Source organism: Battus philenor, unplaced genomic scaffold, assembly GCF_028537555.1.
Source record: "Battus philenor isolate CCGP_79_NKW_IND1 unplaced genomic scaffold, ilBatPhil1.0.hap1 SCAF_19, whole genome shotgun sequence".
NCBI classification, from domain to species: Eukaryota; Metazoa; Arthropoda; class Insecta; order Lepidoptera; family Papilionidae; genus Battus; species Battus philenor.
The window spans coordinates 3701567-3727068 of record NW_027181681.1 but is presented as its reverse complement, the minus strand read 5'-3'; the positions used below and the strand labels follow the sequence as shown (position 1 = coordinate 3727068).

General features: G+C 35.4%; 2 protein-coding genes and 3 non-coding genes across 5 annotated transcripts; 4 read left to right on the top strand and 1 right to left on the bottom strand.

Annotated features, from left to right (window-relative positions):
- Positions 1 to 1707: 1707 nt before the first annotated feature.
- On the bottom strand, positions 1708 to 2816 carry ND-15 (NADH dehydrogenase (ubiquinone) 15 kDa subunit). Its single transcript, XM_068764378.1, has 3 exons — positions 2732 to 2816; positions 2249 to 2468; positions 1708 to 2016 (listed from the first exon to the last, which is right to left on the bottom strand). Exons 2-3 carry the CDS (start codon positions 2459 to 2461, stop codon positions 1927 to 1929), a joined length of 303 nt encoding a protein of 100 aa, XP_068620479.1. The 5' UTR covers positions 2462 to 2468; positions 2732 to 2816; the 3' UTR covers positions 1708 to 1926.
- Positions 2817 to 3513: 697 nt separating this feature from the next.
- On the top strand, positions 3514 to 25153 carry LOC137921438 (activating signal cointegrator 1). Its single transcript, XM_068764199.1, has 12 exons — positions 3514 to 3698; positions 3770 to 3897; positions 4150 to 4332; positions 5492 to 5610; positions 6628 to 6776; positions 7828 to 7991; positions 8904 to 9079; positions 10455 to 10621; positions 20202 to 20323; positions 22960 to 23056; positions 23930 to 24027; positions 24846 to 25153. Exons 1-12 carry the CDS (start codon positions 3631 to 3633, stop codon positions 24932 to 24934), a joined length of 1560 nt encoding a protein of 519 aa, XP_068620300.1. The 5' UTR covers positions 3514 to 3630; the 3' UTR covers positions 24935 to 25153.
- On the top strand, positions 11167 to 11374 carry LOC137921827 (small nucleolar RNA U3). Its single transcript, XR_011107501.1, has one exon. It is a non-coding gene; the product is annotated as a small nucleolar RNA U3 (small nucleolar RNA).
- Positions 15918 to 16125, top strand: LOC137921826 (small nucleolar RNA U3). The gene has a single exon (XR_011107500.1). It is a non-coding gene; the product is annotated as a small nucleolar RNA U3 (small nucleolar RNA).
- On the top strand, positions 19146 to 19350 carry LOC137921822 (small nucleolar RNA U3). Its single transcript, XR_011107496.1, has one exon. It is a non-coding gene; the product is annotated as a small nucleolar RNA U3 (small nucleolar RNA).
- Positions 25154 to 25502: the final 349 nt, after the last annotated feature.

The window sequence follows — 25502 nt, the reverse complement described above, 5'->3', positions numbered from 1 at the left end:
CGGAGCGATATACGCCATTATTAAAAATTGAGGGTTCTAATATTCTAAATAATTTGTTGTCACACCCTTTAATGAGTTGAAAATTTTAATGTATCAAAGTCAACGTCACATTAAAAAACCTAAATGATCTTATCGGCCAGCGTTAGATGTAACACAAAAGAGTACTAAAAACGAAAAAAAAAATAAACTAATAAGTTTTAAATCTTTTAAAAATTGCTACCCTAATAGAATTAACTTAATGTTTATGTGTATATCTCTAACGATATTTTAAGACTCTCAAATACACTCAAATTTGGGAAAGGAAAGTGAATTCAGATTGACCGGCGAATGATACATTCGAAAAATGCAAAAGAATTAACAAATAAATATTCATAAAAAAATTATAAGAATATTATTTCAAATTATCTAGTAATATACTGCTGTAACTGATAAAATTTTTGAACTTTGATCTGGCTAACCTATAACTATTCCAGTCACTGTTCTTACATGTGTTCATACCTGTTAAAGAGACATCTTACCCTTTGACTACAATATTACAGTTCACCCTTTGATAGTTTTCACAATTCTAGTCCCCTCCCATGATTGCCCCTTTGTACTTAATGCTGCCGGATAATTAAATGGGCAAGACTTGTTATAACTATCGTTACAGATAGTGTCCAGGGTAGTTACCTTTTATTTGTGCTGGTTTGCAGAGATTTTCTGCAAAGTCAGCTTTGTTAATTTGTTCATCTGTTTTCGGTGCATTCCTCACACTTTAACATTGAATCAAAGCCATCTGTGGTCTGAGCATGACACCTCATTTGAGACATACCACATATTTGTGGCCTGTGATTCTCTCTGTTGCCAGGAGGGAGATGTATAATTGTCTTACATCTCTTTGTTACAAATGTTGGCTCAGAGCCTGTGTTTATTGTGCTGTGATTTGCCTTCACACCTCATCATCACATTCATCTCTCCGTGTAACAGCAGTTCCATTAATAAAGTGTAGAGAAAGGTAGTGCAAGCTTATCTTTGTTCCTACCAATATATCACAATTTTTCCTTTATTATTAAATATCCTTGTTTATAGACAAGATTATTATTTATATCATATATCATTGATTAAGTATCCTATATATTTTTTGTGATACAAAAATTTCCTCCTAAGAGTCTATTGCATTAGATTGCATGAACAGCTTCCTTTTTTACCATAAATATTGTATCAATACCAGCTGCTATAAAAGTAGCTAATAGGATAAACATTCTTTGGTGGCAGTAAAAAGTATGATTATCAAGTTCAAGTATTTTTAAAAGAATGGTTATGGAAGTCATTTATTTAAATAGATCATTTCTATTATAAATAAGAATGAAAGGTTGTAAAATAATGTTTTTCTTTAATGGTATGTACTTTAAAATTACTAGCAAGAGACATAATCATAACATACATTGCTATGGCTTGCGGTAACAATGTAAGTGCCACAATAGAACCCATTATAAAAACATTACATCTAGTAGGAAAGACAGATAAACAGTATGAAAGCAGTTGGTTGAAATAATTTTTTTTAATTAATATAGGTGTATAAGGGACCAACATGTTTATAATCATTTTATTCAGAGCAATAAAGCGGTAAATATTATGAATAAAAGATTACTTTGACATTAAAGGTTTTTAAGAATTGAAAAACATTCTATGGTTTTGCTCTTCAAAAATATAACACAATTTTTAACATTAACTTTTATTCTGTCTATAAATATTTGTAATGTTTATTTCTTCATTAAAATATTAGAAGACATCTAATGTAGAATTTTAAGCAATGAAGCAACAATACTAATTTAAATTTAACACTAAAAAATAGTACACATTAAAAACAAACACAAAAAAACACCCATTCCAGTGTTTACAATGAACTATATTGATGCATCATTTACACAATTTATCTATGAATATTCAATAACTGTCCACTTTGGGAGTCACATATCTCTCATCTCCTTTCAGTTTTCCTTCAGCAATTTGTCTATCTCTTTCTCTACGCATAGCCTGTAACAGATAAAGTACAATCACAATATATTACTTAATAAATAAACTAAATTATTAAGATGTAAACAGTGGATATAAAATACTTGATCAATAAACAACTGTTTCCTTTTTCAAAATCAACTATGGTATTAAAAAAAGTTTACTTAATGAAAAAATAGATTTTATGTAATACTATTTCAACTTTATAGACAGATAACTTTTTAAAAAAAATGAGCTGTAATAATTCACAAACCATGAATCTTTTGAATTGCTTAGTCCTGGTTTGGCATTCATGAAAATCATCAAACAAATTTGCACATTTGATTTTGCCTCTCTCTAAGCCGTAAGCTTCCAGACAATCCATGTAGCGGATTTCTTGCTTTTGGCACCGTCCTAACATTTGGTGCGATACCATACCACCCGTTATATCCGTAACAGGGGACCTCAGGAATGGTGAAATAGACATTGTGAACCTAAAATTGACAAATTAACTCGATTAAAATCGACTATTTCGAATACAAAGTATTATAATAGGTGTTATAACATTTATTTCATCCTGCCATCTATCCAGCGTAATTTTGAAGTGAACATTATTAAAATGATAAAACAATATAGGTTACATATTACGTAAATTTATATAAAAACAATTTTTCGTTCGCTGTGCTTTTTACGAGAGCTTATTTAGAATATTTTCGGTTTGTAAAGAGTTTTATTATATAGTAACTGAGCAAAGTACCTTTAATTAATCGAATCGAAAACAATTGAATAACGAGTTATAGCACATAAAAACCTTAAACTATAAAAACAATGACAGATTTACTTGTCACTGTCAAATGTGTTTCAAAAAATCTGTCTCTAATAACATTCCATCAATACCCACTGTACATACAGTGTAGAATAAAATTTAATGTATGTTTATAAGAATAATTTTCATAATATGTTATTATAATATATATAATAGTTATAAATATATATAATAGTTATATATATATAAAATAATTAAGTTTAAAATTTAAAATTATAGTACAAAATATAAGTAACTAAATTGTTCTGGTTTGTCATTGTTAACTAACTCCTGTGTAATTTCTCGTTATATGATTAATGAGGTTATTGCACTTTTTTCATAAAATGTGGGAAATTTAGGTTTTGTAAGTTATAGACAAATGTTTCTAGTTGGAAAAAAAGGCACTTAGTAAATACGTTTTTAATAACAGCAATAAAGGTCTGTGATGTAACTAGAACTTTTTACCACAAAGAGCTTCCAAATGCAGCTATTTTTACTAAAATGATTGAAAAACTAGTTATACCAAATTATTCCACAATAGACAAGACGACCGAACTACTAACAAATTAATAACGATAGATTTAATTACTCTCTGATATTTATGAGCTCTCTTATTCCTTGAGTGAATACTTTCTTATTTATATTCTGTATAAATATTGACAGTATCTGTCACACACATACTTCTTGCTTAAAAAATAATTTTGACGGTTGTTTGCTGCAGTATGTACGTAAATTCTGTCGTCGATGTTTGATTGTTGCATAGTAACTGTTAATAAACATACGTTTATCTTGAACAGGAATATTTAATACGGTTATTATTGTGCAAGATTTTTTAAAATTTGATTTGCATAATGGACCAATGGATTAGTGAGGGGTTGTCAAGAATCCTGGACTTCCAAATTCCTGATGATCTTATGAAGTATGTTTTGTAATAAAATGAATGAGAGGAATTTTTTTCCATGTGTTATTCACTTATGTCTTATTTTTCAGGTATATTCAATCAATCGACAACGAGTCTGATTTGAATGAATATATGAAAACTCTTTTAGACTTTGATAATTCCCAACATAAATCATTTTTCTTGGAACTTTGTAAAAAGAAGTTTCCCTCCAAAGGAGGTAACATATTTTTTAATAATAAGTTGTGCAATATTACGACTAAGACAATGCCATCTCTATTTTTTGAAATTATGTACCATAAAAAGGTAGAAATATAAATTTATGAAATTTTATAGTCATTAGAAGTTTTTGCTACTCAATTACGATGTTGTTACTGTATTAGATTCCTATAAGAAATAGTATCAATAGTTATATAGTGTTGGAACAATTGTTCTAGATTTGTATTAAAAATCATTATTTAAAATGTTTCAGGAAATACTATATCAAAACCTCAAAAGAAAAAGATATCTAAAAATAAAAATCAACAAGATTTTGTTAGTGCTGAAGTACAACAATTACCTGTTATTGAACCAGATAGCAAGTCCAAAAAGAAAACTAAGTATGTCAACTTATATTCTCAAGAAGGAAAAAATGCACAAGTGATTCTATTAAAAGGTTTGTTATTATCTTTGTTTTATCTATTAATTGGGTAATCACATTAACAGCTATGAAGCATATGTGTATATGTAAGGGATTCTTATCCAGTCTATTTCTGTAAGCATTCAGTGTAGGTGCCATAACCATTTATAGGCAATTAATTCTGGATATATGTTTTTTTATAATAATCAATAAAGCAGTCTTTGCTATTGGTTGACGTTCTAGTTTATTTCATTCTTTGTCTCAATTTTTTTTGAAGGGAGTCTTTTGGCATGTTTTTATTCTATTTTATTATTATTATATATTTTATTATTTATTATATCTATTCTATATAATAGAATATCATCTGGATCTTGAACCATTTACTCTACATTTGACAACAAGTGTCTCAACTGGATTCAGGCTTGATTACTGCTCCCAACTACTCTTATTGGAAATCTATGGGGGCTTGAGACCTGCCGTGAACATTTTATGATTGTAATATTGATGATCATGTGATTGTTTAAATTTGATTATAAAAGGCATTGTTCAATAATAAGCCTTTGGAAAATAAATAAAAGTGACAATAACTATAAACAGGGAATTATGTGTCATAAGCATTTTCTTGTAAAAATGACTCCATTCACTTTTCTTAAATGCCTTGAAAGTACTCTAACATTTCATTGTATTATGTATCCACGATACGAACTACTTTTTATAAAACCTTATTTTGTTATTGAAATACTTAAAAACTGAATCAGCTATGTTTTTATACATTTATTAAAGCTGACAATTTCAATACTGCAAAAGCATTCTTCTTAAATTTACTGAAGTTTTAATATTAATCACACTTAGCTTCCTTGTATATAAACATGTTGGCTGTATTCATCGTTATTTCATTTAAAAATATTAGTAGGACTTAAGTGGTGTCATTTCTCTTTGTGACATATTTTACAGAAAAAACTTTTGATTGATTTTTTACCGCTCCGGCATTGTAAATTGATGCACTGTATGGCAAAAGTTTGTTGATAACTAAAGTAAATATATTGTTAATTAATAAAAGAAACTTGTTAGAAATGTAATTGTGTGAATTTAACTTAAGAAAGTGATGTTACTTTCTAGTCCTCCTAATACAGAATATAATTTAATATTATAAAGGAAATCTTAATTATTTACATATGTAATTGTACAATTCCAGGCAGACATCACTGTGACTGTCAGGCTTCCAAGCATGAGCTAATCAACAACTGTCTGCAGTGTGGAAGAGTTGTTTGCAAACAGGAAGGATCTGGCCCATGTTTATTTTGTGGAAACCTTGTAATTAATTTTTATAACTAAACCCTCATATCTCTTATATACATAGATTGGGTATTTCAATGTATTATTATAAGTAAATAATTCCTGAATGAAAAAAGGTGGGAACCACAGCTAACCATATCTGTTTGTATAAAGGTAGACAATTCAAATAATTACCAAAAACTAATTAATTTATTAGAGATTCATCAAGTCTTAAGTGACCAAGGCTGCTGTAGGAATGTGCACTGTGAGAAAAAAAACATGAAAAAGGGCTGTTTTACGTACTGGGGAAGAATAAATTAGTACCCACTCTGATCACTACTTCTCCATGTGGACATGGATTCCATAGTAACTCATTAAAGTCACCATTTCTTGTCTTATCTTGTCTCAGCGGGCTGTTTTGCCGCAACAAAGCGGCACTGCGCTCATTTTACGTCGGGGTTAGCTTTACTCAAGCAAACTCAATTCCTTGAGAAGTCAAAGCACCTTGGTGATCCGAGATTGGTAGCCCAGCTTGTTGTTACCTCTGTACACCGAAGTAGTAGTCAGTATCTCGTCAATTTCGAGGCTCTCTCTGCACAAGCGGCTGTCCGTAACGCCTAATGAAAATAGATGTAAATAGATGAAGAAATCACCACATATTCAAGCCAAAAATAAACTTTAGACAAATATGAATACATTTGTCCAATCTGGTTATGTTTAATTTAAAATATAAATAAATAATTAAAATATTACCATGTGGTTGGCAGTAGTTTTCATATATAAGTGATAACTATTAATAAAGAATAATGAATCAGTGAACACTTCATATCCCAAGTAATGTAAAAAAAAAATATTAATGTAATTTATATGGTAGTACTAGACCAATACTAAAATATTAATGCAATTTTTATTGTTATTGATGTTTACAAGTGATAAACGGTAAGAGCCTAGCTACTGCCACTGCCACTGCTCAATGTATAATAAAACCTTAAACATTAACATTATTAAAATACTTTATCCAGGAAATTTATACATTAAATGCTTAATTTATTACAGGTATGTACTCCTGAAGAGCAGAAAGAGATTAATGCTAAAACAAAGGCAAGTGCTAAGTTAATGGAGTCATTGATGGAGAGGAGCAGGCCTAAGGGTTGGGAGGCTGCAGTCTCTCATCGGAACAGGTTACTAGAATATGACCGGACCAGGTATGTGTCTCCATTTATATAGTTCTAATTTTTTACTGAAACTAATATAAAGGGTGATATTTTAAAAAAGATTACACAGTAATTGGACTCTCTAACCTATATCATAAGACTTACAAACAGAATTTATGTTATATGTACTTATTTTCTTTACCAAATAACTTTTCTGTTTGCTTACTTAGTGACTTTTCATATCATACTGTTTTACACTCGATTTTAGTACGTATATATATCACTGTCTAAGGTTCTTGGCACGAACATTGTGGGTAAAATTTCATAAAATCTATTCTTGGTAATATTTAACGTGCCAAAAATGCCATTAAAAGTTTTAGGTGTAATACTCAACCCCTTAACCTACTTCCGAATGTAATTTTTAAAAAACTTAGCTGACCTCTACTCAACGAAAAGAATATTTCTACTAAATTTCAAGTCTTTAAGCCATATGTTCCTAGAGATATCATGGTGAATCAGTGCATTGTGGATGCTCCAATTACAGTTAGGTTTTATTATATGGTAACTTAAAGAATGATATTATAAGTGGAGAGTGATGTGAAAGTTATTATATACTCTGTTCTTAATGTGGTCTCAGTAGACCCTAGTAGAGGTCCACGGGAGACTCGACCAGGGTCTATATTGGCGTAAAAAAAAAGATTAGGTTCACAATTTACAAATGGTGTTCCACGAAAATTTATCTTTTTATAATAAAAAATTTAATAATTTTTTTTTAAATTAAATTAGTGAGAATTAATTCGAGCCTTGTGCCACACACAGCATTAGATGCACAAATAGATGTAAAAGAAATTAGATGGATATACTTTTTGGATTGGCGAACTTTCCTTTAAAATGCAATCACAGCGCCAATAAATTAAAAAAAAAATTATTATAGGAATTCAACTGCAATACAAATTTTCATAAATCTAGTCTTAAATTTTTTTTGTCGAGTTTTGGAAATATGTTAGAAATTTAGCTGCAGGAAACCAGCTATACTTTAAAAAAAATCAGAGAACCTCTGCACTAAACACAGGGATTTAATATTGACATTATTATGTTCCAGCGAACGTCGAACTCGCGTGACGGATGACGACAGCGACTACTTTAGCGCATCAAGCGTGTGGCTGAGCGCGTCGGAACGTGACAAGCTGCAGAAGTACCAACAATCTCTTCATGATAAGAAACATGCCTCTAGACTAAACAAGAAGATGACCTTTGACTTTGCAGGTGTGGTATATATGTGGTGTATATAAGGTTCTGGACTTGAAACAGGTCAGTAAGCGCTGCGTAGGACTTACACTCGCAAAGTGGACAGATGAAGATCGTCGTTAAGGTGTTCGAAAGACGCTGCTGATGAAGGTTGCTGGATCGACGCCGCTGTACAAGCCAGTGGATGTCTTAAGGTTGAATTGATGATGATGAAACAGTTTAGCCTAATTGTTAGCTTTCTGCCTACCAATTAGTCTAAAAACATGTTATGAGGAACACTAAGAGTTGTTGACTCAATCATTTTTACAATCATTTTACTAACATGAATATATTTTATCATGAAAAAACATATTCACTTCAAAATTATTGTTTCATTCAAATTAACATTCATATAAGACAATAATAATGTCATTGTATCCAATGCCCTATTAGAGAATTGGCTGAATAATTTTATTTAAATTATTGTATTTTATGTATATACTAGCTTTGCCTGCGACTTTGCCCGCGTGGAATTTATCAAAAAAAAAGTTTTTCTTTTAATTACAAAATTTTTTATAAAATAAAAGTAGCCTTGTTACTACTTCTTACTTCAGCTACAAGCCAAATCTAGTTCGGTCCAGCCATTTCAGAGATTGGCCTGACCAACCATACAGACCAACAAATATTTAAAATATGTGATTATGGTGTATGTTCTGTATGTATGTTTATATGCATGTAGTAAAAAGCGATTGTTTTATTTTACTTTATTTATTTGTATCGACGCCAAGTGTGGACTATATAACATGTCGGATTTCCTCTATGCTTATTAAATCCTAATAATTATTTTTTTTAATCATGTCACTTGAAATAAAATTATTCATTAATATTTATATTAAAGATCTTCGTGACAGTTGCTGAACAATGTTATGAATAGGCATCAATGTATTTCAGGGCGTCAGGTGGTAGAAGATAATACGATTGATTATGAGGTGGACGAGGATAAAGTCAGGCAGATGACAAACACCGGTTCCAATAACGCCAATGCACAGTTCTTGCGGCACGATTTACTGGCGGACGTTTCCGAAGACCGCGACGTCGCTCCGGGGGTCAACGCACCACTTTTGCAAGTAACTTAAGTATAATTTTTTTAATAAAGTGCAAATGTTGCAAAGTTCTATGCTATATAACGATATTTTTACTGATAATCGATATATTTAATGTATTCTCAAAAATATCACCTTGACGTATCATATCAATCCACGACAATAATTCTTACTAAATGAACTGTTACATTTGTTAACATAAAAGTTACAACCAATTTGGTCAAGGCTTAAAGGCAGATGAAAAATCATTTGCACGCATTTTCACTCTTTGATACATTTACCTCTAAATTCAATGAGTGAGCATTAAGAGGTAAATTAGTTAATTATAATAATGATATACTATTAAGAAGACATTTCAATCAATAGTGAACCTGGTTAGAGCAATAAAAACCTAGTCGTACAGGGACATCTAGTGGTAGTGGGTGGTACTTTTTGTATATTAAGTGCCAACAGGCGGCGGAAAGTTTTACACCGTTTTACAATCAAATTTAAATCTACATCACAATGTAGATTTAAATTTGATTGTATTTGCCTTTCTTGACGACGATATCTATTGGCAAATGTTTTGAAAAAAGGTTATATCGAAGAAATATCTTTACATAATTCTCTGCTACGAAATCTAGACTCATAATAACATTTATGTAATTACGTAATTGTATTGAGTTATTGTCGATGATTATAAAACAGAATTTCTTAAGATCTCTAATTGATATTGGTTTTGATTTACGAGCTGCATGGTTTCTCCAATAGCTTAGATGAAATATGGCAGGTTTGGCAAAGTGCAACCTACATCAAACTAATAATATTCCTAGAAGTCTAGCAGAAATGAAACACATTTCAAAATGTCAAACACACAAAAGGTTTTGTTGAAGAATCTTCTCTATCTTGCTAAACATTACAGTCTACATAAAAACAAATCGACCCTACAAATAATGAACATTGAATGAATACGATCTTACTGAATTGAATTAAGACACTATTTAATAATAGGGAAATTAACAAATAAAAATAATTAAAGTATTTTTGACTTAATTGACAAATTATGAATTAGCCGACTTCATAAATTCAGTTGGCAACCAGAATTTCTTTTTCTATATCTTGATAAGAGCTTTGTTAAATTTTAAAAGTTACTGTTACAAGAGTGAAATTGGAAAGGGGATTTTGATTAACAAATGTTATTTAAAACTACCTCCAAAGATTGTTACTGTCCTATATAATACCAGCTTACTGTAGGAACAAGAGGAGTATACTTCGCTCTGAATCTTGTCTTGTTTGTCTCAGGCTGATGTGCAAAACCAAAGCGACGTTGTGTTGATTTTTCATCAGGGTTCAGTCAACCCAACTCCTGGAGAAATTTCACTTCGAGTACGCGTTGTTAATTTATAACGTAAATTTTCAGTTTGACGAATCGGTGGAGAACAAAAGTTACTCTTCGGTTATAAGAGCACCTGCAAGCTCATCAGTTGGTCGCGTCCAGGACGCAGAACTACAGGAGATGAGCGACGCCGGCCGTTGCTTGTCCATGCATCAACCTTGGGCATCTTTACTCGTCGAGGGCATCAAAATGTAAGTGATTGTATACTCACTTTTATTTTCCCGTCAAAAGAATAATACTAGAAGAGCCCGAATTGCTAAAGCTACGAGAGTTCCAAACTTATTCTGATCTAAGGTTTCTAATAAGATAAGCAAAACATTTTAATGCTTAAATTAAAAAAAAATGAAGGAGTCATAAACGTTTAATTACTCTCATCATTTTTATATGTACCTCCGGTACTTAAGGTGTATGGAACGGCCTTTGTATGTTATAATCAAATTTAAAAATTATTTATTTATTGACAAGTTATCAATATTCTATTATGATAAAAAAATCTCGAATTTATTAATAAAATACACAAATGAGGGTTCGATATGTAAACGTCAGCAAGTATTTGAATGTCCGACCACTGCCACTAGATGTCGCTGTAGAACTGATGAGAATCTAGCGTAATCTTACCTTTAAGTTAAGAGCCGTTACCGCTAGATGTCGCTCCATGTACAGAAGCTGTCGTCTACATCGCGGTGTTGAGATTATTTTGCGGAACTATAAGAGGTCTGCGTCGGTGAGTTTCGTCAAGACCTTACTTCATAGGATCATTTCTATAGTAAGTGCTTCACGAGACCTTCACACTACGTGAGATCTATCCAGCCGCGATGAGGAGATGTGGCGCGGCGCCCTGAGCGTGAGGCGGGCGGCGGTGTTCCACCGTCAGCCCTCGATGATCGTTCGCTCACCCTTGCGCAAGCGGGGTGAGTGTGGGGCGTTGTCGCTGTCTGAGTGGCTTTTTTGAACTTTATAATTACTAATATATATATTTCTATAATGTGGATTACTCTTTGATAGGGAATAAGTAAGTGTTTATGATTATTATTAGATCCACTGTGAGACTCTCGTTCCACACTTATACCCTCCCGGAAAAACGGTAATTTAGTGTAGTCGCCCCAGGCCTCCCTCTCGAAATGTCCGAACTAAAATCACAGCGATGCGTAAGACGAGCGCTCGCACCCGGAAAGAAATTCCGCTGGTGCTACTTGCCATCGAGCTCACGCCGGAGGATAAGCAGATCCTCGATATTAAGAAGATTTGCGCCCTCTCAGGAATTTCATTTGAAGCCCCCTCATAAGAAGGGCTTGATCGGGCAGTGTTATCGCTGCCAGCTGTACGGTCACTCTGCCCGCAACTGCTACGCACGCCCTAGTTGCGTCAAATGCTTGGGTAACCATGGCACCCAGAATTGTCCCAGAACTCCCAACACAGAGGGCCCTCCAGCATGTGTCCTCTGCCAAACGGCAGGCCACCCCGCCAACTACACCGGGGTTGCGCTAAGGCGTCCAAGCGGCGGCCGGTAGGCCCTCGCCGTGGCGCACGCCCCGCACCGGGCCGTCCGGCTGCCCCTGTCAGAGGCCTGAGGCCAACACCCCGTCCTCTTCCCCCTCCCCCTTCCCCGCCCGCCTCCGCGTGGGCCAAACCCCTCTACCCCGCACGGGCATCGGCTCCAGCGCTCCCATCTAAAGCTGTCCCAAAACCGCGCAGCCTAAACCAGCCGAATCCGCCGCAGGGCCCGCAGACTTCACGGAGGACTTGGTCTTCCTGACCGCGTTTCTTTTCGATCTCCTCTTCTTTCGATATCCTCTCCTTCGCCACGAAATTTCGCACCGCTAAGGGAGGCGCAAAGCTCTTGGTGCTCGCCGAATACGAGCCCCTTATCAGAGCAATCGAAGAGAGATTTCCCTAAAAGCCCTCTCCTCCTACACACCGGGCTTAGCCCGTGCCCCTTGGCCGTCACCCTACCATCGCCGGCGGCAAACTAAGGGGACGGGTTAAGGCCTCTGCTCTAACTATCGTCTATTTCAACATTGACGGCCTCTCCAATAAAAAGGATGAATTGGCTCAGTTTCTGAATGAGCATAACGTCGATGTTCTGCTCATCCAGGAATCCCACTTCAAGCCCTCCAACCGTGATCCCAAAATAGCCAATTACCACCTCATCAGGAATAGTATATTACTCAGGAAGGGAGGAGGCACTTTGATTTATTTCAAAAGGTCTCTGCACTGTTCCAATCTTGATCCTCCACTATTCACCAACTTGGAAGTCTCAGCGTGTAGAATGTCCCTCACCGGACACCCCTCTCTAATACTAATATCTGTATACCTCCCTGGTAACAAAGAGATACTCCGCTCGGAAATTGGGACGCTCATCTCCTTAGGTCCGGCAGTCTTGATTGCAGGCGACTTTACAGCAAGCACGACAGCTGGAATCTTAGCTCTAACAATGCAAACGGCTCTAAACTTTACAAAATAGCTGAAGAACTAGGTTAAGCAATAAGGGCTCCCTCATCACCCACGCGCTACCCTAACAACCTGCTCCATCACAGGTCAACTATTGACCTAGCCCTATTTAGCAACGTCACGTTGCAAATTATTAGTATCGCGATCGTCGCTTCACGAACTCTACTCTAACCGCTGTCTCGTCCTAATGCAACTGGGCCAGAGCGCAACAGAGGCTTTTACAACCAAAACTAGCGTTAACTAGCATGCCCTCGAGTCGAGACTCAAGGACATGAACTCCCAACATTTCTCTAGTATTCCCGACAACCTCAATTCGCCTGAGGAAACCCTACCGGCAATAAACTCACTTGCTTTTAACTCAGCCACCGAAGAATCTACCCGGAAGACAGTGATCAAGCGCAAGTTTGTCGACTCCCTCCCGGACTATATTCGACGCCTGATTAAACAAAAAAACGTTGCCATAAGACTCCACGATAGGAATCGCACCGAGGAGAATAAACTGCGCTTTCGCAAACTTCAAAAACTGGTCAGAGAACGGCTCGCGGAGCATCGAAACAAAAAATGGGACGATCTGCTTAGTGACCTCAAGCCCACAAAAGTCGCCTTCTGGCGTCTGGCTCGAAGTCTCAAAGCAGACGATAGCTCCCTCATGCCCCCCCTCATTCGAGAATCCGACTCCTCCTTAGCATTCGAGGACGTCGACAAGGTTGAATGCCTGCGCGACAGCTTAGAGCAACAATGCACATACTCATCTCCGCCAGTGTACCCTTTCCATCTACGTACGGTCAAAATTGAGTTCCGGATTCAATCGGCGCTTCCGCCGTGCGGACCGGAAGTCCCTCCCGTCTCTTCTGAAGAGGTTGCAGACCTTATAAAAGGTCTTGAAAAAAATCAACCCCGGGACCTGATGGCATATCCAACAGAGTCACGCACTCAACGTGACGGATAGACTCATTATGATCATACGAGCCTTCTTGTCGAACCGCACTTTTCGCTATCGAGCGGAAGGCGTCCTCTCCACTCCCCGTCCCATCCGAGCAGACGTCCCTCAGGGATCCTGCCTCTCTCCGCGACTCTTTTCGCTATTCACCAGCGATATACCGAGAGATAGCAAGGTCTAACTCGCGCTCTTTGCGGACGACACCGCACTCTACACCACCAGTAGAGCACGCACATTAATTTCACGTCATCTCCAAGCCGCGGACACCCGCCTAGGAGAGTGGTTTATGAAATGGAGAATAGACGTTAATACTGACAAAAGCCAGGCGATTATATTCTCGCGTCGACTTTCCACCCCCCGGACACCCAAGCGCAAGCGCCTCGCCGACCGGGGCACCCTCTCCCTCTTCGACCGACCCATCCCTTGGAAGGATGCGGTCAAATACCTCGGGGTCACCTTCGACTCCAAAGTAACATTTAAACAACATGTTCGCCAACTCAGGAATAAATCCTCTCACATCCTCAGTAGGTTTTATTCAATCATTTGCTCTTCAAGCAAACTGTCCCTTAGGCACAAGCTAGACTTGTACAAGGCTTGCGTAAGACCATTGCACCCACCAACATCAACGCTCTACAGACGCTCCAAAATCGCTTCACCCGGATAGCGACGAGGGCAGATTGGTGCCAGCGCAACGTTGACCGTGACCTCAAACTCCCCACGGTCCAAGAGTTCTTTCTGGCTTGCTCAAAAACTTACTTTGAGTCGGCCTCCGTACATCCCAATCCCCTAATAGCTATCATCACCCATCAGAAGGTTCCCACAGAACGCACGCCACACCGCACCCCCTGCAGACACTCTCAACACTGCAAGCGCACACTACTCAGCATCATCAGCTACCACTGCACCTGCAACACTATACACAGGTCGTCGCGTTCTACATAACAAAACAAAACATCACCCACCACGCCATAACACCCATTTTTAGTGAGCGGCTGCTGGCTCTCAAACCGCGAACAGCGTGGGCGAACCGAGGTTGGATCCGGATCCCTCTTCGGCTCGTCTGTGGTCCACGCTGCCGTCCTGACCCGCAAGCACACTCGAGCAACACACCTCATCAAAGCTCTATCGCGAAGAGCCTTAACAACCTGCAAGCGTCCCCGTGCAACTGGTAGGCGCCTCCAGAGCTTTTAGTTTCTAGTTTAATTCTAGTTCACGGACCCTTCCGCTCTGTGATCTCAGTACCAATGAAACTGTAAAAGCCTTAGGGCTAACAGCATTAACATCTTCAGAAACAATAGATATTGTAGAAAAATGTTTTTTACACGACCAGTAATTATAAATAAATCATAATATTCAATTGACCAACCAGTGATTAAAAAAAAAAATTAGAAACCTGTTAATTCTTTCAAACGTTATCTAGGCTGAGACTTACGAGTCCACAAATTTTTATGGATTCGTAGGCAAATGCAACTGGCACTGCAGTGGGGATGGCGCATAAGTTATAAAGATCTTTCTAATAATTGATTGGTCGAGGCAATCATTTTACACATCGTTTGTAACAAATAAATGAATGCGAGTGTAACTAGAACCCTGAAACTAATTAAGATACTTAAATATGCGGGTAATCAGTAAAAGTATGTTGAAATCGTATATTATAATGAAACACCTGTGATTATTTAATGGTTCAATGGTGTTCTTTTATAATGGTTACAATGCGGTTAACATGTTCTAACAAGGATTAAACGCCAATCTAAAAGTGAACATAAAAAGAGTTTTCAAATTTAAATAATCTATTTATTTATGTTAAAAAATTTGAGAATTTTTTTTATTAATTATACTAAAATATGTTTCGGAAATGTGAATAACGCTCGGACATGGTATTGGGGGTTCGAACTGTAAACGTCAGCAAGTATTTGAATGTCCGACCACTGCCACTAGATGTCGCTGTAAAACTGATGAGAATCTAACCTAACCTTACCTTTAAATTAAGAGCCGTCACCGCTAGATGTCGCTCCATGTACAGAAGCTGTCGTCTACATCGCGGTGTTGAGATTATTTTGCGGAACTATAAGAGGTCTGCGTCGGTGAGTTTCGTCAAGACCTTACTTCATAGGATCATTTCTATAGTAAGTGCTTCACGAGACCTTCACACTACGTGAGATCTATCCAGCCGCGATGAGGAGATGTGGCGCGGCGCCCTGAGCGTGAGGCGGGCGGCGGTGTTCCACCGTCAGCCCTCGATGATCGTTCGCTCACCCTTGCGCAAGCGGGGTGAGTGTGGGGCGTTGTCGCTGTCTGAGTGGCTTTTTTGAACTTTATAATTACTAATATATATATTTCTATAATGTGGATTACTCTTTGATAGGGAATAAGTAAGTGTTTATGATTATTATTAGATCCAACTAAGTCGTCAATAATTCTGGACTGTAATAAATTTGATGATTAAGTAAGAGGAATTAATTAGCCTTAATCAAAAGCAGTGACTTTTTGTTTCACTATCTTTGTCTTCAATTTATGAGATATTAAAGGAATATAGTCTAAAGGTTTTTACGTATGCTTCCGATCGGTCCGTTTGATAATTTATGGGGGAGACTTATGACCAGCAAGCAGTAGACATCCTAAGGCTGATATGATCATGAACTAAAATGAGGCAAAATAACAAATTAGTCAACCTTGTTTTACTAATGCCAAACATCAGAGATTGATATTCCTAATAATTCTGCTAATAATTCATGCGACGATGTGATCATATGTCATCGGTTGCCACTTAGTTGCGATACGTACTAATGGCTCTCTGAATTTTCTTTAAAACTGAAAAACGAAGAAAAATTGCTCTTGGGCTACGCAGTGCAGATCGTACTCTGCGGGAAGAAGTTAAAGAATGCTTAAACGTTAAATTGCTGAAATCGAGCGAAAAAAGAAATTACAAACAAAGAAGGTTCATCGAATTTCAGAAATGAACCAGTCTAAAAAACTAAACAAATACAGGCCGGAGCGATTGGTTAGGAATGAGCTTTAAATGTTATACTTCGTACATCAACAACTCATAAATGTTATAATGCTCATACAGGATACTGGCTTGAAGGAAAAAGGGCTTGACACATACTCTTGTCTAATATGGTTATAACAGTACACAAGCGCAAGACTGATCATCGTGACGATCTTTGAGGGAGGCCTGAACCTAGCAGTGGGCGTCTATCGGCTGAAAAGAAGAAGTACGCATGAATCATATTAATTTCAATAACTGTTAAAGTGTTAATTGTCTGCTGGTCTAAGATGTATTGCTGTTAGCATTGACAAAAAAGAGTGATAAGTGTAAGAAACACAGATCAAAAAGTGTAGTAATTGAAAATTTTAGTTTTGGCAATCAACCATAGGTACGAGTTTGTTTATTCGCTTGTAAAAAAAAAATTGCAAATGAAAAGTTTTAAATCTTTCAGAAATCGAAAACTAAACAAGCGAGTTAATTTAAAAATTTGATAGAATTAACACGTATCTAATATTTTTTTTAATCACAGGTTGGTCATTTGAATATAATGATTTATTTATAATTACAGGTACTGTAAAAACATTTTTCTACAATAACAGAAAGTTTATTCGTTTGGGAAAAGAAAAGAGGTTTGAGATCCACCTCAAAAACTTTGGAATAATCGAACAACTAAACAAGTGTGTTAATTTAAAAATAGAGCCGAGTTTATTTTCAAGAAGTATTTGTTTAAGCTGAACCACTTTCGGTTCGAGCGTCGACTATAGTTGACGGGCACAAGGGAATGCGCTCAGCCGGCACTTACCGGCCGCGCGCTGCTTCGCGCAGCGACACTGAGCCTTTCTTGTTGTCTGTTGTATTATTAGTATTGTATACTGCTAGGAAACGTCTTTCGATAAAACATATACAATATGCTGACGGAGTAACAAAGTTGGGTTCCCGCGATCCTAAGTACTGCTTATTGGACATCGAAGTTTTCTTTATTCTATTAACTTTATATAAACAATAGGCATTCCATGCTGCAATATCTAGCAAGTGAAAAAATAACTACTTGTACCATTTCAGCGTTTTTCTCGTGCATGAAACTATACTAATAATTGCGTCGCTTTTATCAACAGTACCAGGGACTCGTTGTAATCTATAACACATGAAGGCTTTTGAATGCCTTCACCTGTCCGATAATTTTTCTTTCAACAATTTTTGTGTTCTGCTGAATGACTGGTGGTCAGCACCCAAACTTCACGTTTGTCTTGGAATTTTCATGCGAGCGTATCGTCAAATAATCAATTACTTCACCTTTTTGTAATTTCTCTGTTATTTTCTGACACGTCGCTGTTTCACGGTTCCTCATGCATTTGTTGCAAAGCTGTGCAAATATTTAAACAGCGCAGGACTGGAATACCAATTATCTACAAATAACTGACCTTTTCCTGAGTAAGGTTGCGTTAAAGTTACGACAGTATATAAAAATGATCGTCTTCTCTCGCCAATGCATAAATTCCTGAATGGTACAAATGATTTTTTAAAAGTTTTGCGCAGTTTTACAAACGGTCTTCGAATTTTTGCTAGTTTATATGTTGTTAAATTAAGAGTTTTTGTCACTGAAGCAAACCATTTTTAGTTTTTATTCGTTAATACATAATTTTTTATACGCGACGTACAGGGTATTGTGGGATGGCTGAGACATACAAGGCCACAAATTTTTATGGATTCGTAGGCAAATGCAACTGGCACTGCAGTGGGAATGGCGCATAAGTAATGAAGGTCTTTCTAATAATTGATTGGTCGCGGCAATCTTTTCACGCATCGTGTGTAACAAATAAATGAATGCGAGAACTAATTAAGATACTCAAATATGCGGGTAATCAGTAAAAGTCTGTTGAAATCGTATATTATAATGAAATACCTGTGATTGCTTAATGGTTTAATGGTGGTCATTTATGATGGTCACAATGCGGTTAACATGTTCTGACAAGGATTAAACCCCAATCTAAAAGTAAACATAAAAAGAGTTTTCAAATTTAAATAATCTATTTATTTATTGATGTTAATAAAATTATTTATTATAGTAAAATATGTTTCGGAAATGTGAATAACGCTCGAACATGGTATTGGGGGTTCGACCTGTAAACGTCAGCAAATATTTGAATGTCCGACCACTGCCACTAGATGTCGCTGTAGAACTGATGAGAATCTAACCTAACCTTACCTAAAGGTAACTTAAAAGTTAAGAGCCGTCACCGCTGGATGTCGCTTCATGTACAGAAGCTGTCTTCTACATCGCGGTGTTGAGATTATTTTGCGGAACTATAAGAGGTCTGCGTCGGTGAGTTTCGTCAAGACCTTACTTCATAGGATCATTTCTATAGTAAGTGCTTCACGAGACCTTCACACTACGTGAGATCTATCCAGCCGCGATGAGATGTGGCGCGGCGCCCTGAGCGTGAGGCGGGCGGCGGTGTTCCACCGTCAGCCCTCGATGATCGTTCGCTCACCCTTGCGCAAGCGGGGTGAGTGTGGGGCGTTGTCGCTGTCTGAGTGGCTTTTTTAAACTATATTTACTTGTTTGTTATTCATATTTCTACAGTATGATTACTCTTTGATAGGGAATAAGTGTTTATGATTATTATTAGATCCAACTAAGTCATCAATTATTCTGGACTGTAATAAATTTGATGATTAAGTAAAAGGAATTAGTCATAATCAAAAGCAGTGACTTTTTGTTTCACTACCTTTGTCTTTAATTTATGAGATATTAAAGGAATATAGTTTAAAGGTTTTACATATTCTCCGGATTTCCATTGCCTTTGCAGACCGCTTCCGATCGGTCCAGTCGGTAATTTATGAGGGAGACCTATGTACTAAGGCTGAAATTACCATGAACTGAAATTAGGCAAAATAACACATTATTCAACTACGTTTTATGAATGCCAAACATCAGAGATTGATATTCCTAATAATTCTGCTGATGATTCATGCGACGATGTGTTCATATGTCATCTGTTGCCACTTAGTTGCGATACATACTATACTAATGACTCTGATTTTTCTTCAAAACGGAAAAACAAAGAAAAATTGCTCTTGGACTAAATACTTAAATTGCTGAAATCAAGCGAAGAAAGAAAATATTGCAAATCGAGAAGGTTTATCGGAGTTCAGAAATGAACCAACTTGAATGATAAAAGCTCGAAATGCCTTTAAGCCGAAAATTTTTTTTTACTATTTTATTTTACTAAAGCAATCAATTTTTATTAAATTCATAACTTATATTATTGTTTGAAAAATAGTATCTTTTCGATCTTATATTCTGCTAAATGTTCGTTTGTAATGTTCCTTACATTTACTGACGTGCTTAATTTTATATAGATCTTAATCACGAAAGTTGCATGTGCAGGCATGAAGGTCGCACATGGTACACGAACCATCGAGGGCGGCTGTGGATCGCGTCTACAGCGAAGCCTCCGGACCAGGACGTCGTCAGGGCTCTGGAAAATCAGTACAGAGTGTTATACCCAGGTGTGCATTAACCTTTATTTCTGGGACGTTAGTTTTCAAGTAACTAAGTCAAATATTTCTTAACATAACTTGTAACTTCTAAGAACACTTAACTACACTCATACAGGATGATTCGACAGAGGTTTAAAAGCTTTAAAGAGGTGAATGTTTAGCTCATTTACTATCGATTATCCAAACATAGCACATACAAAAAATCGTTTTCAAAATTCAAATTGTTACATATGTTTATTATTTGTCCCCGCAGACTTGTAATGCCAACATTTATATGCAGTAAACGTCGCTGTCTGCCGCATTCAAGTAGAAAAAATATTTTCAAAGCAATAACATTATATAGGGTGATCGGAAATATGCCTAAAAAGTTTTTGCTGACATATAACATACATATACCCTTTTAAATCTTTTACACCTATAATCGATCGCACTGTATATTTCGATTAACCCTTTCACGACCACGGGGACGCCGGTGTCCCAAGCAAAAATCATGGATTATTTAAATATTTACGTAACCATTGTAAGTAATTTTTTTGTTTTAATATTTCGGAAAGTACCTTTTTATTATTTTTTACTGGCAATATAGGATTACTAACACCGTTTATTGTTTATCGTCATCGGAACGTTAGAGTTCTTTTGGCGCGAATGATCTGCTGTTTGGAATAAATAATTGATATTGTAAAAGCGCTTCTCAAGTTTTTACAGTGTCAAATTATCATTACCTAGTAAGTAAATTGTTATTCTAAATATTCAGTAGTAATGTATTTATGTTGTATTCTGTGATAAATCGTTATAAAGATTATGGGACACGGATGTCCCTGTCGGCGTAAAAGGATACTTTTTATGGAATTTCTTAACTTTTGGCCTGGTGTAATACCAAAATGCTATCATTTTCTTATTCAAATTTTTCTCAGAATATGTTTCGTAAGGGACGTGGAGTTTATGAACTTCGAAAAATTAAATTCTTCAAATTTTTGTGGGTGACAATAGCGATGAGGAAGATGACTTAGTGCTTGATGACGAAGACCAAAGACTTCTAGTACAGGATGATGACCAAGGGGTATTTGATGTCGAGGTTGAAGAAACAACGACTCTTCAACAGCAAGAATCACCTGAACCTTCAACGTCTCAAAAAAACAATCCATCTAATCATCAACCAATCATCTAACATAAGGAATTGTTTTGCCGAGTATCACAAATAACTTGCCCTATTATATTTATATTATTCATAAACAAGTAAAAAAAAGTACACTAAGTAACAAATGTACATTATTTACAACAAAACAGACTTACCAACAAGTAAACCAAAATTTAGATGTTTAAGTAGAAAGTAACCCTTAGCGACCATAGGGACATATTTGTCCCATAAAATTCCAAAAAAAAAATGTAAAACTTTATTGAATTTTTAGTATAAATTATGTTTTTGGGATGCCTATTAATTCATTACATTTAGCTAAATTGATTAAATAAGGTACCGTAACCTTATGCTCCTGAAAGGGTTAAAAACTTCTGGAACAAATTGTTCTTAATTACCACGCTGTGATTAATTGTAATCACAACTGTATAAGTAAAATATGTATATACCAGCCTTAAAGTTTTTACGTTCAGGTCTATTTACTGGCAAAAAAAAAATTCTAAATAATAGCATTAATTTCGCCATTTACATAGAACAAAGCTTAAACAAATATTTATAATGCTTCGGTCGGGTAGCGTTACCTTTGTTCAGGCTTAAGCTTCGCAAGGACAAAAGGGTCTTAAACGACCCGCATTATAAACGTCAGACCTTTGTAAGGAAATTCAATATTTTACTAGGAAATGTCAATACCAGAAGTTAATACTAATTTTATCAAAGACTTGAATTCATGGAATTAGTAAATCTTTTTATGCGCAGTGTACGCTTTAAAAATAGGATGCCAGATGGTGTTCTAAAAGATTGTATTGCTAGATTTAGTCGAAGAAAGATTGCGTGCTACGCATTTAGTTATTTAGTAAGCTATATGTTAAATTTAATGAATCCTCTGCAGACCATGTCATCAGCGCATCGTTTATATGCCCTTCCCACATTCCTTTTGTCTGTTATTGGTGTCCCTTTTTATTTCATGGGCCCCTTTTTGGGTCCTCTCTTACTTCCCCTGTTTTGGGTACACAGAGACTATTATTACATAATAATTTTTTTCTCTGGTTTTATTATTTGCGTTTTTATCTTTTTTCCTTCTTAATATCATTTATTCTTTTATCTTTTATTCTTCACAAATTCTTTCATTCCTTTCATTTTTTCGTAATTCTTTCATTCATCACCTCACTTTCGGCACCTTCCCACAAGTATACTAGTCTTAAATTTTATATTGTTTTGCTTTATTCTTACATTTACATTCCTTTATAATTATACTTTAACATTTATAATAATAGATTTAAGTATTTACGATACGAGTCCCTACCAATACAATAAGTATCCTTGACCATCAATTGTATCGCTAGTGTAATATACCATCCCCACTACCACATCCTGTGTCCACGGGACAATGCATCAGTTACTTTTGTTTTTTTTTATCTTATAATTCTGCAATTAAAGACCATAAAATGTATTTGTGTATTTATAACTGAACATTTTTTTAAATTTCTTGATAATTTTTACGTTTTTTCAGAGAAGCAATTTAAGTTTCCGTCATTTTATCCGACTGGATGTCTTCTCGGCTGTGTAACCGTGGACGACTGTCTTCCGCAAGAAGAATATGAGAAGATGTGAGTTCTGTTCTGTTCTTTGTTCTTAATATTGGTTAATATTAATGAGTTAAAGATGTGTTTACATGCGTCCATCTAGCACAATGCGAATCGGCCTCTTGTTCTAATGTTCTACTACTTGGCATGTTTTTTAAATTCAGCCTTTTTAGGCACCTTAAAATTTTATAATAAATCAGAAACTTATTGTGTTTTATATTCAGTAAAGTTTTCGTAATGAATTCCAAGTGAATTTTACAGGGTGATTGGTTATAGATGTAAAAGTTTTATACAGTCATCTAGGCTATATGCTGTATATATTTTGCAAAAATCAATGATTTAAGAAATAATATACCACATGGTGATAATATAGCAAGAAACAGCATGTTTAAAATTCATATTACTATGTATTATGATATATATCGTTCATTATCTGTTCCTGCAGACTAGAAAAATAAAATACTTTAACCTATTTCAGACTGATCACTTTATAGAGGTTGATTTTAAATAAACTTTAAAGCTTTTAGGTGTTAAAAAGGCATTTATGCCTTTAAAGGTTTTACACCTGTAACCAAACATCCTGTATAGTTTATATTATTCGCTATATAGTGTTAATAGAACTCTTACAATGGCGCTTTGGTAATAAAAGAAGACTCTATTGTGTTAATGTCAAAAATTGTAAGATGGTAATTGACATTATTGCCCCGTGTAAACACATTCTTATTTCGTTATTGGTAACCATTTTCCGATACCAGTCAATTTTTAACGTAATGAAGCCCGTAAATTATTTTCATTAAAACTTTTCGTCCTTATTAAATAAAAGAAAAGTTTGTTTTTGATTTATATAGTGATTACTGTAATGCCTTCGCAATGATTATAGTCTCCTATGTATTCCAGCTACCCGGATGGTGAGAGCGACAGTCCATACGTTTTTATTTGTTCGAACCCCATGAGTCTACGGCTTCGATTCCCAATTAAGGGTCAACATAAAATATGTGAGTATTTTCGAAGAGTCAGAATGTTCAAGAAAGTTTCTTTAACCAGCAACAAAACGACATAAGTAAGACATGTAGAAAATAAATAAAAAAATGAACATCTCCAATAAGCCATTCGTAAAAGTGGCCTTCTGATTTCAAAGTGTAATAGTATTAAACAGATTATAAAGAAATAAGTTAACATTGATATTAAAACTAAGGCAAATAAATATAAAGAAGCGAAAAAAGAAGTAAATGAAGGATCTTGCAGAGAAGGCGATGGAAGTTAGGCGATGTATGAAAGGAAAGGTAAAAAAAGGATATTTTAAAAAGAAAAAAGAGGAATGAATGGAAGATACTAAGAAGGACGATAGAGGGTTATTAATTGTATAAATAATCCTTGCTTTAAAATGGTAGGGGAGAACTAAAAGTCCATAAACGGGAGCCAAATAAAAATGTGATTTACTTAACTACTAGGACTAAACAATTAAAATTTAGTTTATAGTGAAACTGTTTAATATTGTCTTTTTTCCTTTAATATATAACTGTACTGTAATGTATGCTAATAAATAATTTACCTGTAATAATAGTATGCAATGTCCAAAGTTTTTTTCAAGACCTTATTTCAGGACAGTGAGGTCAAAATAGAGAAACTGAGAGTGGTCTAGTTAACTTTATTTTATATTATATCTAACTGTCGATATTATATCTTTTTATTAGTAGCTTCTGATAGTTGCAGAACTGTCTTAATATATTCTGATTATTTTATGAATAATATCTTGCACTAGCTTGTTATAAAAGTGTGAATACGATCTAAAAAAAACTTTACGTCATTTCAGATTCGTTAGACAAGACCATCCATCAGGCAGCTGTTAAATGTATGCAGAAGATGTCGAAAATACAGGCCCAAGAAGCCAACGCCGCATGAATACCAAGCGGCATCAACCGTTAATTAGAACAACTATCTTCGGACATAATGTTAAAAGACATTTAACCAACAGACAATTTACCGTAAAGACAGTTTGTTAATGGGCAATTTGTTTAGGATAATATAGATTTTTGTTACTATTATAATTGTTATTAAAATAAATAATGATTGAAAAACGTTAATTGCATTATTATTGGAAAAACTATAGTAAAATTTGCTCAAAATGGTAAGGAATTATCTAACGAAAAAATGTGGAAATGCCAATGTGCGAGTGAGACATAACTACATATATCTTTGCACAGGAGTCTGACAAACTCTTTTTCTCTTATTGTCATTTCACTCTTTTCTGCCAGACATATGTCCACGGACATAGTCTGTGTCAGGTAAACTAAATACTGTTAAATAAAAACGCCATTTTTTAAGAAAAATGTTTTATTTACACACTACATACCTAAAGTTTACATAAATATTCAAGTCAAACACTCACAGCAAAGGCACACTTGCAATCTAACACACACGTAATGCTTAAAGTTATACTCATTTTATCGGCCGCAGACTTTCGTACTGC

What these genes read in the sequence shown, in the direction of transcription:
- ND-15 (XM_068764378.1), bottom strand. Translation starts at nt 2,461, where the DNA reads ATGTCTATTTCACCATTCCTGAGGTCCCCTGTTACGGATATAACGGGT. An exon ending in AGCAATTCAAAAGATTCATG is followed by an intron (nt 2,017 to 2,248) that starts GTTTGTGAATTA and finishes TATCTGTTACAG; the next exon opens with GCTATGCGTAGAGAAAGAGA.
- LOC137921438 (XM_068764199.1), top strand. Translation starts at nt 3,631, where the DNA reads ATGGACCAATGGATTAGTGAGGGGTTGTCAAGAATCCTGGACTTCCAA. An exon ending in GAAGTTTCCCTCCAAAGGAG is followed by an intron (nt 3,898 to 4,149) that starts GTAACATATTTT and finishes AAAATGTTTCAG; the next exon opens with GAAATACTATATCAAAACCT. An exon ending in TCAACGCACCACTTTTGCAA is followed by an intron (nt 9,080 to 10,454) that starts GTAACTTAAGTA and finishes GTAAATTTTCAG; the next exon opens with TTTGACGAATCGGTGGAGAA.